This window comes from Odontesthes bonariensis, chromosome 16, assembly GCF_027942865.1.
Source record: "Odontesthes bonariensis isolate fOdoBon6 chromosome 16, fOdoBon6.hap1, whole genome shotgun sequence".
In the NCBI taxonomy this organism is placed as follows: domain Eukaryota; kingdom Metazoa; phylum Chordata; class Actinopteri; order Atheriniformes; family Atherinopsidae; genus Odontesthes; species Odontesthes bonariensis.
In genome coordinates, this window is record NC_134521.1 from 21,779,289 (window position 1) to 21,797,247 (window position 17,959).

At 42.6% G+C, this 17,959-nt stretch overlaps 2 protein-coding genes across 7 annotated transcripts in view; both read left to right on the forward strand.

Annotated features, from left to right (window-relative positions):
* The first annotated feature begins 2,376 nt into the window (after positions 1 to 2,376).
* LOC142401250 (vacuolar protein sorting-associated protein 26B-like) lies at positions 2,377 to 11,467 on the forward strand. Its single transcript, XM_075486585.1, has 6 exons — positions 2,377 to 2,839; positions 4,398 to 4,554; positions 5,940 to 6,104; positions 6,225 to 6,400; positions 6,495 to 6,637; positions 7,090 to 11,467. Exons 1-6 carry the CDS (start codon positions 2,617 to 2,619, stop codon positions 7,225 to 7,227), a joined length of 1,002 nt encoding a protein of 333 aa, XP_075342700.1. The 5' UTR covers positions 2,377 to 2,616; the 3' UTR covers positions 7,228 to 11,467.
* Positions 11,468 to 16,504: 5,037 nt separating this feature from the next.
* The window catches only part of arhgap32b (Rho GTPase activating protein 32b), a 110,488-nt gene continuing 109,033 nt past the window's right edge, over positions 16,505 to 17,959 (forward strand). For 5 of the 6 annotated variants that reach the window (XM_075486586.1, XM_075486588.1, XM_075486589.1 and 2 more), the window contains exon 1: positions 16,505 to 16,800. The gene's annotated coding sequence lies outside the window, so the exon portion shown is untranslated. The remainder of the gene's footprint in view (positions 16,801 to 17,959) is intronic. The other variant, XM_075486587.1, reaches the window with a different exon arrangement.

Below are 17,959 nucleotides of genomic sequence, written 5' to 3' on the forward strand. Positions count from 1 at the left end.
GGACACAACTTGTTGCTTCATTGTGATGGTTTTATCCCCTGCATATGGCTTCTTCCATGTTTTCTGAACCTACATTTATCATGTTGAGACACTTTGGGAACCCCTCTACGTGGAAACATTTGGACTCTTCAGAAACAAAGAGCCTCTTCATACACGCCTCGGCACATTTCTGTTTCTGCTTGTTCAACTTTTAACTTCCGTTTTGGTTTAAGTTTTTAGACTTCAAAAGGAAAAGAAAGTCCCTGTACAGTAGGCTACTATGCTACATTTTGGGTTGGAGAGAACTAATATAGAATGTAAAGCAAAAAACGAGCTTGAAAGTTAACATTTGGTATGAGCTCCTTCATTCTCCAACACAGTCTGAACCCTCATGGACAAGCTTACTGTCATTTCTTCATGTAGTCTTCAGGAATAGTTCTCCAGGCTTCTTGAAGGACATCTCAAAGCTCTTCTTTGGATGTTTTAAGACCTGATGATTTTCAGTCCACTTCTTGTGTCATTTGAATAAGAATGGTTTCCTGACCCTTCCATGGAAACCATTGAGGCTTGGGCCAACAATAGATTAAGATCTGATACACATGAAATTTGCCCTTCACTTTTAACCCATCAAGGTTGGCACCTGTTGACACACACATGCACAGGGTCACACAGTCAGAGACAGATGTCAACCTGGAGCAGCCATTCAGCACCCAGGGAGCATGGGGGTAAAGTGCCTCAAGGGCACAAGGAGGTGGACTGACCACCTTCCAGCTATCAGTTTCACCAATGTTTTTGAGTGGAGAGAGTAGGAATTGAACCACCAACCTTCCGGTTATTGGACAACTGACTCTAACCACTGAGCCACGGCCACCCTGGCTCAGATGATGGATCAGCTGAAGGCCCAGATGCATCTCTCAGGTCCTGTGTCAGGTCTTTGCTGGGTTTTTCATCTTTCTTAAGGACATCCTTTCAGATATAGTTCATCTGCTGTAGATAGTTCTTTGGGCCTGACACTTCTTCTTTTGTCCTCCGCTTGTCCAGTTTCCTCAAATGTTTTAAGGACTCACTGCACACCCTGCCAAGTTTTCACCTTGTTGGTGCAACAATACTATTTTATATCTGTCAAACTGTGTGATCTTTGGTATTTTTCATAGATAACATTTGCAGCTTTAATGACTACCGTCCCATAGCACTTACTCCGATCATCATGAAGTGCTTCGAAAAACTGGTCCCAGACCCACGTCATTTTTACACAACCTACTCAGGTTTGACCAGTTTGCCTACAGACCCCACGTGTCCCCAAAGGATGGAGGACCATCACTTTGTTTTGTCCCATCTTGAGCACATAGCACTTAACAGGCTCTTTTTTTTTTATCATCTTTATCATTTTATCATTATTATTGTTTTTGTACCAAGGACTGCATTTCAATTTGGTTGTATTTAATTTAGGGCTGGGCAAGTTAACTCGTTATTATCGCGTTAACGCATTAATTATTTAACGCTGATACATATTTTATGGCGCATTAACGCATGTTTTATTTTTACAATTTTTTATTTTTTTAAATAAAAATTTTTTTTTGAGGGCTTTTGTGCCTTTAATGGATGTGAAATTTCAAAGAAAAACTACATAAAAATGCTGATGTTAAAAGTGTTTGCACAACAAATGTTATGGCACTTTCATTTATATGGCAGTCCATTTAAAATAACACTAAATGCCAAAGGCTATACACTACTTTTGAATTAATTTTTGGATTTCGCGTACAAATGTGATTAATGAGGGAAATCATGTGATTAATTAGATTAAAAATTTTAATCGTTGCCTAGCCCTAAATTAATTACAAAGACAATAAAGACGTTCTGAGTCTGATAGCTGCGACTAAAGAAATGGGAACAAATTATGTCTTTGTGACCAACAAAGTGCCCAAGAGATACAACTTTAAATGGTACTTTGCTAAGTTGTAGGTTAGACACAAGGTGTAGACACAACATTTGTTCATCCCTTGAGTTAGGCGTCTTTTATTTAGGCTTGAATACTCAGACTGGACTGAAAATTATTGGGGGAAAAAGCAGGGCAATGTTCAAAGAAAAACTTTCAACTGTTGCACAAGACCACTTTAAAAGACTACAGGACAGTCTAAAGTCTCAAGACTTTTGCAGAGCGCTGTATTGATAAGTTAGAAAAACTAGTGATATGATTCGGGTCTGGGTTATGCGTTTGTTCGCTCCCCTCTTTTTGCCGAGTTGAGCCTGTCAGGCTGAACTCAGGGTTAAAGCTGTCACCATTGGCTTCAACGCCGGTGTTACTGCGCCACTAAAGCGCAAATGGTCTCCTACTACAAGGGAAGTGGCAGCGTTTACAGCTGCAGAAGAAGAGATTCTCTTCCTGCTTCAGTTTAAGAGCTGCGACCCGACTGTGGATATAAAACCACTCAACGAAACGAAGACAGCAGTGTGACACAGGTTTCCCTCACGTGACGGTCGGCGCCTGCGCAGTGACCCGGTTGTAACTCGGAATATTCAATAATCTGGAAGTGGCTCTCACAGCAAAAGGAGAAGAAACTACTAGCGGGGTGTTGTTTCGTGGGGACAGAGGCGCATTACCCTGCAGGAGCCGGTTACAGAGACGGACCAGCAGCCATGAGCTTCTTCGGTTTTGGCCAAAGTGCGGACATCGATATAGTTCTGAACGACGCCGAGACGAGAAAGAAAGCCGAGCACAAGACCGAAGACGGCAGGAAGGACAAATATTTCCTCTTCTACGACGGGGAAACGGTGTCGGGGAAAGTCAACGTGACGCTGAAATACCCGGGAAAGAGGCTGGAGCACAACGGCATTAAAATCGAGTTCATCGGGCAGATCGGTGAGCAGCCGGCAGGCCTGTGCTTCACAGAGAAGTCACCAAACTGTGACATGAGATGGTTTAGAGCCAGCTACGAGCACAGACTGAACCCACATCAGGGGGTTTATTAAACTAGAGCCTACAAAGTGACAAGTTAAGCAGTTAAAGTCCCCACCGGCCCAAAACAAGCCGCCGTATTGCTGCGAAAAGTGTCACTTTGAAGTGTCGGGTCTCATGACAGTTGTGGGCGTAAACCGCCGTCAGCTGACACATCAGCCATTGGCGAGCCGTCTCCGTGACCTTTGACCCCCGTTTGAATCTATCCCCAGTTACTCTCTCACACAGTTGGGGGAAAAAACTAAATGAAATTTTGCGTCTTAGTTGGGGATCACCTTGTTGCTTCGAAAAGTCTGTCAAAGTGTGTTTAATCTTTCCCAGTCATGGAGGGATTGTTGATGAAGGCTTCCAGCACACCAGGAGATAAGCAGGGAAATGCTTTATGCTTTATGCTTGTCTCATCATTCTGTCTGCTTGGTGAAATCATAGAAATAAATAGATCCGTCACCAAGAAAACGGTCTTTCAAAACTGGAAATGTGAGGTTCTGAAAGTCAGTCCCTGTCGTTCACTGGATTAAACGCACAAGTCAGAATCAGAAAAGATTTTATTGCCAAGTAATTTTCACATCACGAGGAATTTGGCTTGGTCTGTTTGGTGCAATAAAACAAAAAATAGAATAATAAAATATGAAAAGTACATGTACAAGTCAGTGGAGCGTTTTTTTTCCCCAATGAGCTGAGCCCAAACCTGAAAGTGATGAAAGTCGTGCGCAGTGTTGAGGTATTTAATCACGCTGTGGATACATTTCAGACGACTCAGACACAGTCACATATCGATAAGGGACAGGCGTTGCAGCAATGAGCCGCGTGTTTCTTTTCATGCTTACGACATTTTCATGATAGCCCATGTTTGTGTATTTTTGAGGCAGAGCAACTTCTTCTTTACGTGGTCAACTGGGCTGTGAAAGAAAAAGAAGGAACAGAAGTCGTGCTGCGTTAAGCCCGAGGGCCCTTTGATTAAGAAAATAAACCCTTGTTCTGTCCAGCTGCAGCTTGTTTGCCTCCTGTCTGAGATTCATGTTGTTCGAGGTTAGTTTTAGTCTTTTCTTTTTTTTTTTTTCTTTACTCAAGTTTAGCTGAGATTGGACAACAGCTTTAGGGACTTTCTCTTTCTTCGTCCTTTTAATCCACTTAAAGCATGAATGGAAGATTAGTTTTCCTCCATTTCTCCTTTTTCCTGTTTCACTGCTATTTGGATTCAAATCCACAAGAATATTTGTTTTAGATCCAGGTTTGGGGGTCGCAAAAGCAGCCAACATATGTATAGAAACAGTCTCACATTGGGTTAATTCGAGGTTATGTAGACGGAGCCAGATCCCAGCATAATTCGTGTCGGTCATCTAAGATAGATTAGAGCTGCAGAGGATGCCCTGCAGCGTTATGATTCAGTTACGGCCTCATTTTCATGTTGCTGCCTCCTGTAAAACGGGTTCAAATGATCTGACAATGACGTGTTTTCCAGAGCTGTACTACGACAGAGGAAACCACCACGAGTTTGTGTCTCTGGTGAAAGACTTGGCCCGACCAGGGGAGCTGACGCAGTCGCAGACGTTTGACTTCGAGTTCACGCACGTGGAGAAACCGTACGAGTCTTACACCGGTCAGAACGTCAAATTACGGTAAGCACCGTTGTTCGCCCCGTCAGTGGACTGCGAGCTCGCTGAAGGGCTCGTGCTATTCGTCCAGTGCTGGAAAGGGAAGGTTTAGTCGCGAGTGATCCTTATTGTCTGAAAGGACGAGGTACTTTCTCAAGTGTCGTCTTTGTTTTGTCTGCAGTGATGAGCAGCCCCTCCGATACATTACCACTCAAAAATGTGGACAAACCTTTTACATTTCGGGGCAAAGACGACATGACAACGTCAGAAGCGGCATTCCGTCATTACTTTAGGATCAGTCAGTCCAGAAAACTTCAAAATATAGCCCGCAAAAACGACTATGATGCAGTAAAACCAGCTCTTCTCATGAGAGGACGACCCTGAGTTCCACCTGCTGCTCAAGAAAAGTAGATGAGAGCCGTCAAAAGATCTGCTTCTCTGATTGGAGCCAAGAATGATGCTTCCAAGAGCTGAAGGAGGAGACAGAGCTCAACACTGAATGGGAAGGGAGACCGAATCCGGCCTTAATGGTGGAGCCGCTGCAAAGAAACTACTACCACCACCAATACAGAGCATGTTCAGGCATGCCGCAGTTAACAGTTAAACTGTGTAGTTGCATTTATTTGAGACGGCTGTGATTATGGCCCCTTAATCGTCTCCGGAGAAGACTCAATGCACTCATAGTGTGAGAGCTGCTTCAAGATGAATGTAGACAATTAAATCGCTGATCGTAATTATTTGTATGACAAATGAACTGCTTGTTCGTAACATTTTGAGATGTAAATCTTACCAGGTTGGACCTGGTAACATATCTGTATGACTTTCAACACGCCACAGCAGACGGCAGACATACGATCAGCCGTTTGGAGGAATCCAGCAGTTTGTGATATTAAATAGATTAAACCAGATTACTGTTCACACTCCCCTCTGCTGTGGTCTGATCTACGGTCATTGGCTGAAGCGTTGATGCTTGATGCATAAACGAACGAGAGAAAACTGCAGCCAGAGTTTCTGCGCCCCTGTGTGAGCATGTCGTGATGTTTTTTCCGCCGCTCGTGTCTTATCGCGGTTTGCTTTGACGAAATGCTCCACGTTTGTGAGCTCAGAAGGAATTCTTGTTGGCAAACTTTTAACTGTGGAAGAATCGCACGTTTCTGTGTGAGGACGCAGCTTCTCTTCTTCCAAGCAGCGGGCAGGATACAGATTAGCGTGTTAGCATTGTGAGCTTAATACATCGGAGATTCTTGATACTTCAGCCCTTAGACTGGCCCGTTTGTATCGCTTCTTCCTGCACCAAACGTGACGATGCATTTTAAACATTTCATCTGTTACTTTATGCATGTTTGCATTTACCAACGTCTGTTTTTGTAACTAAACTTTTTAAGTCTGATTTTATTGTTTGCTCGCAGTTACTTTCTGAGGGCGACGGTTGGCAAGAGACTGAACGACGTCAGCAAGGAGCTCGACATCGTGGTTCACACGCTGAGCTCGTACCCTGACCTCAACTCCTCCATCAAGATGGAAGTGGGGATTGAGGACTGTCTGCACATCGAGTTCGAGTACAATAAGTCCAAGTATGGGTTTCTTTTAGTCACCTGTTGGCGTAAATGCATTAACGGAGTCTTTTCTTTCACGTCGGAACTGGAAGCTGCAGACGGTGGGACTTGTTGATGGATCATGTCGTCTGCTTGCAGGTATCACCTCAAAGATGTGATTGTAGGGAAGATCTACTTCCTGCTGGTGAGGATTAAGATCAAACACATGGAGATCGACATCATCAAGCGAGAGACAACCGGCACAGGACCGAACGTCTACCACGAGAACGATACCATCGCGAAGTATGAGATCATGGATGGTGCTCCAGTCAGAGGTGATTTTTAGCCTCTCCGCCCGTCGGCGCTTCTGTTGGGGGTTCCTGTCATTTGTTGTCGTCTAAAGCTGCTTTTTGTCTTCTCGTGTCGCAGGAGAGTCCATCCCCATCAGGCTGTTTCTGGCCGGCTATGAGATGGCGCCAACAATGAGGGACATTAACAAGAAGTTCTCAGTGCGGTACTACCTCAACCTGGTCCTCATAGACGAGGAGGAAAGACGCTATTTTAAACAGCAGGTACACGGACTGCTTCATGGCGTAGAAATGATCTGAAGGTCATCTGCTCACTGATCAGCTGTTGGTTTAGAAATGGTCTGGTTTACAGGCAGCACATACTGGTGTGGCCAAAATGCATTTAGCATTTTCAGACATATTGCTTCGAGTTTTCTGTCCTGACCCTTTAACATTCTCCTTTGTTGACCTGTTCGTTTTCCTTTTACAACCTTCCCATGTTGTTTGTACTTACGTTAAAAGATGACTCCATCTTTTATACACAGTCTGTAACAGAGCTGGGGTCCAAACAGCAGCTTTTTTACTGTTACAGTGGGCAAACAAGCAGCTATCAGGACAGTGAGGAAATATTTGCTGAATTTTATTTGATGGACTTCTGGGTTTCGGTCACATTTTGCCGCTGGAACTTCACCGTACGCCATCTTGTCTTCCATTAGTCTTGTGTTATGTTGTTGCAGGAGATCACTCTGTGGAGGAAGGGTGACATAGTGAGGAAGAGCATGTCTCATCAAGCCGCCATTGCCTCCCAGCGCTTCGAGGGCTCCTTCAATCCAGAGAGGATTCCGAGCCAGAGCGCCGAGGAAGACGACAGCTAAAGCCCAGCCTGCACTTCACCTCCCAGCTGCAGAAATGTCAGTCTGAACTCTGAATGTGAAAATCATTTGTTTTGCGTTGAGATCGAATGCGCTGCGGTGTTTGAGTGAGTGAGCGAGCGAGCGAGAGGCTTTGAAATATAACAGAATGTGCATCAGTCCCGCCCCAGACTGGTTAGTTTCAAGCCCAGTAATCCTCATTGTTTTTCATTTGAACCCCCTTGAATGGAGAGACGTGAATCTGACATCCTGGATGGAGTCTACTTCACTATGAGTGAGTAGACGGAGCCAGCACAAAGAAAACGTCACAAAAATCCCTGAAATTATTCAATTGAACCTTTTTGGCAAAGATTATACAGCTCAGTGGGGAGAACTTCCCCCATGTGATGCACCTAAATATCATTTGCAGATAGCGTTTGCGTGTATGAGTATGTGACACGATGCACAGATCCAACTCGGGTGTGTATGTAACATTACCTTTCCTTTAAACTATTTACATGGCTGTAAGATTGAGCTGTACAGAGACTGTAGTCGCAGATTATACGTTTATAAAGAGATGGCAAACTATAGCTCTTACAGTATATTTCTCTGTGTGCTTTTATTTAAAGATTGCCTTTTGATTTTAAAGAAAAAAATTCTCCATATGAAGGACAAAAGTTATTTGTATAAGATGATGCTCAAGATATTTTTCATACATTCCAGGGCTCCCATCATAAAGAGAAGTGATGATAGTGTTTTTTTTTTTTTGTTTGGTTTTTTTTTCAAACAAAAATCCATATTTTTTAACCAACATTTGACATGTTTTATGCAGCAGGTAGTTGAGGCTTGCTGCTGAAGCAGACGGGGCAGCACTTGTGAGCGCTTTGGGGCATATTTTTCCTCCATCATCATTACAGTTGCCGAGGTCTCGTAGTTGAAGCCCTGCTTTCTTGTTTGCACTGTGACATCTTTCGGCTTCTCTTCTTGGTCTCGGTGCCGTTCACAGACGCGGTGATGTCATGGCGGGGCTCACGAAGCTTATAAAGACAGTATTACCTCTTAGTTAAGTGGCAAAATGCTGGGTGTTCTCGCTCCAGATCGCCACATATTGACGCTTGGTCACGAGTTACTTCTGCCGTCACATTTTAAAGCGTCGTGTACCCCTTAAGGTCTAGATTTTCAACAAACAGGATGATGTGAAACCATGGAAAGTTTCCCTCACTCAGGTTTTTAACCTTAAAGACCAGACTTAACCAAACATAATAAAACACAACAAAATAAAAAAAAAAACAACACATCTATAAAGAACAAGTCTGTTTCAGTCGTCCAACTCCAAACTCTGAAAGTGGGCTTAAGTTGGTTTTGATATTTGATATAAAAAAAAAAATGACCTTAATGGTGCTCTCATTGCGTTGAAATGAGACGACAGGTCCTGAACAAGCGTCAGTCTGTCGACTTTGGAGTGAGACTGTTTAGCATAGCTGCTTGTGAGTCCTGCCTGCTTAAAAAGGGACTTTAAGCAGAGACGATGACGGGACGGCAAATAAGTCCCTAAGGAACATGGCAGCTCCTGTAATGGCTACTTTAGCCGTGGAAAACGGCGTTTTGGCAACAAAAACAAGCACTTAAGTTGTTCTATAAAGCATGTATTATTATCAATTCCAAATTTTGTATTACTCTATGACAGGAGCGGGGCCAGCAGTTTAGATGTGTCTCACAGACAGTAGACAATATAACGTGAAATACACTGCCCGTCCAAAGGAAAAAGTCACACACTTCGTTGGACCGCCTTTAGCCTATATCACGGCACGCATTCGCTGTAGCATTGTTTCAGTGAGCTTCTGCAATGCCACAACATTTATTTCCCTCTAGAGTTGCATTCATTTTTTTGCCAAGATCTTGTGGCTGCGGTCCGACTCTCCTAAAGTCTTCTCCAGCACATCCCAAAGATTCTCAATGGGGTTAAGGTTTGGACTCTGTGTTGATGATGTTTCATGCTCCCTGAACCCCTCTTTCACAATTTGAGCCGGATGAATCCGGGCATTGGTATCTTAAACAAAATTTAAGGGATCGCCGATCACGGTCGTACAAGATTTATTTTCCCGACCACATTTCTTTCCTCGAAGATGATGGTGCCCTTTCTTCCAGTTAGCCAATGGGAGGCTCTTACCTGTTTGCTTAGTTAAGTCCAGGCGGTGGCTTTTTCTTTTTCTTGGGCTGTGTATACAAAAATGGATGGAATTAGTAGGTTTATGTAACAAAAATATATCTGATCACTAAAATCAGCTGCAGATAATTCAATAGAAATCTGTCACACCTCTCACATCCCACCAGGGGGATGAACAAATTAACAAAATGGAGGATTTCGCTGAGCATCTGCCGTCGCTGCTTAAAGTCTCCGATAGTCCCTAGATTGCTGGTTAGTTAGCTTTGTGCCTGAAAGAGTTTTGTGCCAAAATCTCTCGGCACAATACTAGTAAGCAGTTACCACAGCAGCTTTCCATCCATGTCGACTGTGTTCATAACTTTTTACACTACGGTCTTTTCACGTCACAAAGCGAGACTGGTGTCGGCGCAGTTTTCAGATCGTGTTATTTTGAATGTACCCGAAAGGCAGCTCTGTTTTATTGAGCACTTAAGTCAAATAAAGGAGCCAAACTTAATTTTGTTTGCTTGTTTTTCTTTTCGCTTCCAAGTCCAGCGGAGAGATTTTTCTTCTCTAAATTCTGCTTCTTTTTCGAAAGATATGTATATTTTTCTGGACTTAAAAAGAAAAAAAGAGCACACTAGTGAGCGTAAAGTGTGAGTGCAGCCTTCCAGAATCAGTCCTCACATATCATATGAAGTCTTCGGCACGTTTAGACTGCAGAGCTTCCAGTAAGGCAAGATCTTTATTATTCAGTCGACCGCAGACTCCAGGATGCTGAACAGATTACTGATGTGATACAGAATCCTCAAGCTGAGGTTGGTTGTAGCCAACTGGACGAGTTTTATTTCAGTTGACTGAACAGGCAGCAGCGTGTTTATTGTCAGATTTTTTATTTTTTTTTTCACCTGTTTTTAACAGATTCTTTGGGTGCTAGTAGCGTTTATTAGACAGAGGGAAGACAGGAAAGACATATGAGGCCAGGACTCGAACCTGGAACCACAGCCTCTGCACACAGGGGGGCCCCTTAAACCAGTGTTTGTTTTTAATGGTGTCAGACAGCAGTGCTTTGTGACCCCTTCCACATTGTGGATTAATAAGGGTTGAATATCCCCAACGTTTGATTATCTGCTTTGGAAACTCCTCTCAATGTGCCCGTTGCTAAACACTCCTATTCTTCCCAAACTCGGAGCGACTGACACTAAATGAGCAGTTGGGTCTCACATCGGTAACGTATGGAGTCAGTTTAAACTGTTTTCTGGCTTTAACTTTAATTTAAGAGGCGGCCGGATTGCACACCAATTAAATTCACCTCGGTAATCACAAACCCTTTAAAGTTGTGTCCTCAAGTGTCAACGGTAGCTCGCTCCTTAAATATGTGCTTCATAAACATACATGAACCAGGGAGGGAAAGACGAACCCTATAAAACCAGTAAGAACTCCTTTCTAAATGAGCTGCACCAACTATGCGAACATCCAGTCAAATCCAACTTTATTTATAAAGCACATTTAATATAAAGAACAATTAATCCCAGAAACCAGCAGACATTGATGTCAGAAGTCATTATTTCTATGCCCAACTCGGTCCAGTTTCTGTTTGAATTTCAGACTCGGTTTCTATTTTTTTCAGTCTTGCGGCTGTGATTCTGCGTTGGTAAAAGGAAAAGAAAATGAGTAAACGGAGATGAAAGCCAGAAATGACGATGAGGTGTGCGGCAGCAATGCACGATGTAAAAGGAGCCGTCTTTTGGTCCAAGCTTATCGTCATCCTGTCTGTAAATGTTGATTTTTTTTTTTTTTTTTTTAAACATTTTGTGTCACTTTTTTTTTTTTTTCCTTGAATAAAAAGGAAGTAGCTGAAAACATGTCATCAGTGTTCATAAACAATGTGTTCTGTGAGGGACGGATTGAGTCCATAGTTTAAGGAGTATATCATGATGTGGATGCACATATCCTAAATATTTTTATAATCATTGGAGAATATGATATTATTTGTACATATAAAAGCTATTAGAGTGGCGTGCGAAACTTTGGAGAAAACTTCTGTAACTATCGACAATAAGATCAACTTATCTCAGTTAGAAGTGAAAAATAAAGCATTCTTTTAATCTTTTTAAACCCTATTTGTGTGTTATTTTCAGTGTACAGTGTCAAGAGTTGGTGAAAAGGTAGAGGAACCACTACAAATTAATCAGGGCAAGCTCTCTGAGCTTAATCAGCTTGTTAGAGCTGTAGCTTAATAGGGTTTTTGGGAAAAGCTGTGCTGCTCTCGCCAGCTGTAAAGCACTCAGAAAATAGGAGAAAAAAAACTGATACCAACAAAGCAGGGGAGTGCCATGAGAGAGAAAAGTGCTTTCAGGCTGAAGAGTCGTCAGAATAAAACCTTTCCAGATTCCTCTCTACAGAATTGAATGTAAAACAAAACAACAATTGAATAAAACCTGCATTTTTGGCTGGAATGAGCGAGCTTTTGATGTTAAGAACGTCTCTAACTCTTAGGCACGAAGCCGGACTGATCATCTTTTGGACTTGTGTTGCAGCCACGGGAAACATTTCACCGATAGAGGGGTGTTATATATCAAACACCAGCCAATTCTGGCAGCAAACATCAGTCTGAGGATTTAAACAGGACGGGATCTTAAACATGGCATCGCACTTCAAAATAAAACAACACAATCTCATGATCAATGCACCTCAAAGAGATCCAGAGACCTTTTCCAGGAGGAATGAGCTAAAATCCCCCCAAACAAGAACTGACAGACTCTTAGCTGGCTGCAAAAAGCATTAAAAAACTGTCCAAGGAGGTGAGTAATGTAGTACTGACCATGCAGGGTGCTCTTGTCCTCTTTGGCTGCTTTATAACTTTAAGAGACGGAAATCAAGATAAAAACGCTGAATCATTTTCAACTTTATGCCCTTTGGAAATCAGGTCATCTTTCACGCGCTTGGCTTTTCACAGTGAGAGGCGTTTTTAAGCAGGCGTGTCTAATCTTTTCCATGCCACGAAATAAATTTGATGACTGACTGTGTTTATGCTAATGTACCGGGACTCTTGTTCAGCCTGAACAGTGCATTAAAAACCAATTTCATTTAGGGAAATTGTGTTTGTGGCGACGGAATCAAGACTTTAAATCCACCATGACAGTCCCTAGTAAATGCCAAATGTGATGTGTGGCCTGACAGTAAATCCCCAGCAGGAACACCAAGGCTGCCACTAGAGGTCAGGTTTTGATTAAGTTTGTTTGCGATCTCAGTGAATATGAAACATCTTAAAAAGCTCTTTGAACAGAAAGGAAGTTAACATTTTCAGGCAGTCCTGTTTCTAGGACTGCCTTCTTTCACCTTCGTAATATTGTCCAAATTAGAAATATCCTGTCACAGAGTGATGCAGAATAACTGCTCCATGCTTTTGTTGCTTCTGGACTGGACTACTGTAATTCTTTATTATTGGGCTGTCCCACAAATTCTCTCAAAAGCCTTCAGTTGATCCAAAATGCTGCAGCCAGAGTTCTGATGAGAACTAACAGGAAAGATCATATTTCTCCAGTTTTAGCTTCCCTTTATCGCCTCCCTGTTAAATTCAGAATTGAATTCAACATTTCTTCTCCTCACATGTAAAGCTCTTAATGACCGAGCTCCATCATACCTTAAAGATCTCATGGTTGGATATTTCCCAAACGGAGCACTTTGCTCTTAGACTGCAGGTTTCTCGAGTTATAGTTTCTAAAAGCAGAATGAGAGGCAGAGCCTTCAGTTATCAGGCCCCTCTCTGTGGAACCAGCTGCCAGTTTGTGTTCAGGAAGCAGACACCCTCTCTAGCTTTAAGATTAGGCTCGAATCTTTCCTTTTTGACAAAGCTTATAGTTGGGGATGGCTCAGGTGACCCTGAAACATCCCATAGTTAAGCTGCTATCAGCCTAGACTTTCTAACACGACTGTTAAAAGGTGTCACCCCTTTTTTGATGCATCATAAACTGGTGTGACATCACTACAGAGGCACGCTATCGTACACATGGGTAACGCATGATAAAATGTGTGAAAGTAAAGGTCAGCATTAATGTGTACTCGTGCAGGGAAAGCAAAGACACAAAACCCAGGCTACGGAGCACATTCAGAGGGGACATTTTACAGTGTTAACATCATTAAAGTAAGTACAGATGCAAGACTCCGCTCCCAGACAGCGTTCGACTGGTGGCCTCAGGTCATTCCTCTCCTTGCTGACAGAACTGTCAGTCCGTCATTGGAGCCTGCGAGGTGGGAAAAGAACTAAAACCGGTCTGGGATCGTTTGTCCGAGAAGAACATTTGGAGGACCGAGGAGGTGAGGTTAGGGACCAGGTTTAACTTTCTTCTCCTGCTTCTTTTCATTGTCCTTTGGTAGCTTCTTGGAACTATGAGAGTTTTTGTGATAATCCTCAATCTTCACACGGGAAATGTCTTCATCAAAAAACCCAGCTAACCGCTTTTCACAGATACTCCACCGCTGGTCCCAGACTGAACCGCTAACCTTTAAACTACATACGATGTGCATGTAATTCTCTATTTTGGACATTTTTCAGTGCACAGCGCCGTTTCGGATCGCAAACAGTTTGGGACATCTCACGTGAGTGGCTTGCTTAAGGTCAAGACATTTAAAGTGTGAGTCACACTGACTGGTGTGGTGAAACTTTAAGCCAACGGCTACGGCAGGCTCTGCTGGATTCTCTCTGAATCCTCTTCCGAGGAGAAGCACATCACTTTCTGAAGATCACACTGTGAAACAGCTCAAAATCCTCTCACTTCTCAGAGATGTGATAAGAACATCTCACACAGCGCAAAGAAACGCATCAAAGACGACTGTTTCTGGTTAAAGTGACACTTTCCCTTCATAGTTTTGACTTTTTTTATTCCACCACATGGCTTCTCTACTAGTTAATCTTAAGGAAAGCATCAAAACCAAGAGTATCATTTGAGGAGGAGAGAATGTTAAAGAGATGTACAACACCGTGCAGAAGTCTTGAGCCACCCCTCATTTCTTTATCTTGCGTCCAAGCAGCCAGGCTTTCTGAAGGTTGATCAAAGTTTTTCAGTTCAGCTCTTGTGCCTGACCAATTTAAGAGGAATGTGTTTTATTGTTTCTTAAGCCACTTAACACTGACCTATGAAACATTGAAGCATAAAAAAAGATACTTAACTCAAGAGACAATTTGGCAATTTGTTATGAGCAGCCTGTCACAAAGATACATCACTTGTTCCCTTCGTTTTGAAAAAATACCAAAGATAACACAGTTCGATAGACATAAAATAGTATTTTTGTCTTTGAGAGATGCATCTGGACCTTCAGTTGATCCATCTACTGTTGGCCCAAGCCTCATCAGAAATGGTCTCCATGGAAGGGTGGCTGTCAAGAAGCCGTTCTTAAGGAAGGGAAACAGGGAGAAAAGGCTGAGCTGTGCCGAATGACACAAGAAGTGGGCTGAAAATCAGTGGCAACAGGTCTGATGGAGGGATGAATCCTCCCCAGAGCCCGGACCTCAACATTACTGAAGCAGTGTGGGATCATCCTGACAGAGAACGGAACAAAAGGCAGCCGACATCCAAAGAAGAGCTTTGGGATGTCCTTCAAGAAGCCTGGAGAACTATTCCTGAAGACTATTTAAAGAAATGACAGAAAGCTGGTCTAAGAGGGTTCAGACTGTAAGAACAATAAAGCTGCTGAGAACAAATATTGACTTTCAAGCTTGTACCAAAATAAACACATTTCTATCAATGTTTTTACATATTTCAATAAATTGCTGCACATATTTCCTGTTTGTCCTGGCAATAACTAAAGACATTTTTTTAAAAAGTGCTCTGTATTCTTTTAAATTCAGATAAATGAGCTTTTCCCTGATGTAACACGGCCCTTACGTCTAACAAAGAGTCATTTTTCTCACACTAGGCTCTGTGAAGTGATGGATCAGTCATCTTCAAAAAATATGGATTCCTGTTCAGTTCAATATTTCTGTCCTGCCTTTAAGTACATCTGACGGGATTCTAATTTTATGATAAACATTTGGTTTGTCTTTGGTTTTGTAATGTGCTCTCACGCCGCCATATTTAAAGCCAGAAGCAATAAGTTCATAGCAAGAACTTTGAAAGCATACTGTCGATTTATGTACTGAATCTGGCTGGTGACAGACCAACCAAACCTTTGTCATTATCTGTTAACTGGCATCCATCAAAGTCTATTTTCTTATATATCTTTATTCCGGTTAATTTTGAATGTGGACACTTGTAAGCAGAGGTGTGACAAGAATGGCATGTGTGGGGGGGCAGAAAACAATACCTGAAAAAAATCGGTGGAAAACCACTACTACAACTTCAAGCTTAATAATAATAATAATAATAGCAATAATTCAATTCGGTAATGAAAATATGGTCACACTAGCATAAATCATGACCGTCAATTTTGTTAACAGTGTGGAATTTTTTTTATGAAGTTTTTTTTGGTTTGTTTTGTTTTGGTTTTTTTTGTAAAGAAATGTAGAACTTGTATGATGCATGCAAACGCACCATTACAACGCCATCAGGGTCACAAGAAATGTGTTCACCAAGTCCAGCCAACTCCAGCTTTTTATTACCTTCATTAAGTCTACATTTCAGATCATTATATACAACAAAAACATCCGAAAATGTGAAAACCGCCTTTTTTTTTCAGCAGCAAGGGGTTAAGGTTACGGAGGGGGGGGAACACGATAACAAAAAAATAAATAAAGCTATAAACTTTGCAGATATATGCTTTTTTAAAATCACCACCTGCATTTATTCTATCAATACAGGACACAAACAGAGATAATAAATCGTGGCCTTTTTTCTGGCCAGTTTTCTTTGGATGGACAGGGCATTTCTCACCCCCCCCCCCCCCCCCCCCCCCCCCCCCGTAGCCACGCCCCTGCTCGTAAGACGTGTTCAGAGCACATAAAGTGGAGAAAACCCACTTCAGCCAAATCATCTAGGCAACGTTAAATCGATCCATCAAAGGACTTCCATTAAACATTTTGATTTACAGACAAACATCTCATTTACAATTTTACCCTGGATGTTAGGGTGTCTTTCTTCTTCTTCGCGCTTTCTTGTTGTGGTTTTGCTGGTGTTCAATATTTCCGACGTCGCATGAAGGCAGCCTCGAGATACCGCTACTCCTCCGCCCCGCGAGCTGCTCTCCGCGCGGAGTCCCACACGGAGGGACATCCTTTCGGCAAGTTTTAAACTGGAAATATCGCCGCGAGCCACCAGGGAAAAGGTGAACAAACTCCGACTTTTCTTTACTTTCCGTCTGGCGTGCTCGGAGTGTGCCGGGTTAAGCTGTGATGAGGAGGGAGTTAAACAGCGGAGAGGCGCCGGACGGAGACAGCGAAAGCTAAGCTCATCTCCCCAACCGCTCCCCAACCGACGGTGGTCAACGACCGCAGCCCACATCCCAATCTCCGGGTACTTTTGATACATTAATGCTATGAACTGGTCAAGTGTGTGTTTTTGCATTCTTTAGCGTCACTTATCAAGATAAAACGTAGAGCTGTATTGAATCCAGCTTCAGTCCCACGTGTGTGTGTGTATATATGTGACCAAAGCGAGAGTAATGTCTCCCCGGCTAGTCGTGGCTCGCGTGGTGTGGACCAGTGTCTTCCCCTAACGCGGGGAGAGAATTCTGTACGGATCCTCATTCAAGAAAGAGCCGCTTTAACATTTTTTCCCTTAAAATCTACATTTCTATCCCAACTCAACTACTCCAACTATTTTGATTGATATTATAAATCTTTTGTCCTTGTTCGGCTATGTCATTCATGACCAAATATGATAACGTGCCCGGTTGAGTGTACTCACTCCCATTACAGTTGTATCTATTATCTATTTGACTTATGTGCACCAGGTGATGCCGCATTCACCGGCGTTTATTTGGACTTATTGTGGACTATCTGGCGTAAAATTTAAAACATCCGTGGTAACCAATAAATGAGGGAAATCGTTAAATCGCTCGATTTTGATTTTATTTGTATTTTTATGGAAATCTGGCTTGTGGCGTTCCCCACATGAGAATCTATAAGGTTATAAAAACGCTGTTGAAATGCTGTTCATTCGTATTTATCGCCTATAGAAATCAAATAAAAAGGCTTCTATCTGAAATAAATAAGCGCTGCTTCACTTTGACCGTTTGCCATTTTCTTTTAAAAGTGATTGAATGTAAAATGTTGTTGAATCCTTAATGAGGTTTCATCCACAAGGGAGAGTCTGAAAGCCCTTCTCTCCTTAACTTGTTATTTGATCCAATGTGCCTATGGTGCTCAGAAGCTACACTCCTTGTATTAGATTACGATGTGATAAGGCATGCGGGGAAGACTTTAATCCTTATTTAACCTGACAAGCCAACTGCAAACAGGGATGGGTATACACATACTAACATCCGGGACAGGTTGGATACGAACTGATGTAGCAGTCGACCACCCCAGCAACAATTTGGGAGGAAATGCCTTGCTGAAGGGCGCTCTGAGCGCCGGGTCTACAGGACAACTTAAGTGTTTTCTGATCATCTCCCTTGTGCAACATTTCACAGTCGGCGTGTCGAATTAGTTGCAGCAGCACAGCTCTGAAA

Coding starts and splice junctions, on each gene's coding strand:
- LOC142401250 (XM_075486585.1), top strand. CDS start 2,617: ATGAGCTTCTTCGGTTTTGGCCAAAGTGCGGACATCGATATAGTTCTG. Junction 4,555..5,939: donor GGTCAGAACGTCAAATTACG/GTAAGCACCGTT, acceptor GTTTGCTCGCAG/TTACTTTCTGAGGGCGACGG. Junction 6,638..7,089: donor GACGCTATTTTAAACAGCAG/GTACACGGACTG, acceptor ATGTTGTTGCAG/GAGATCACTCTGTGGAGGAA.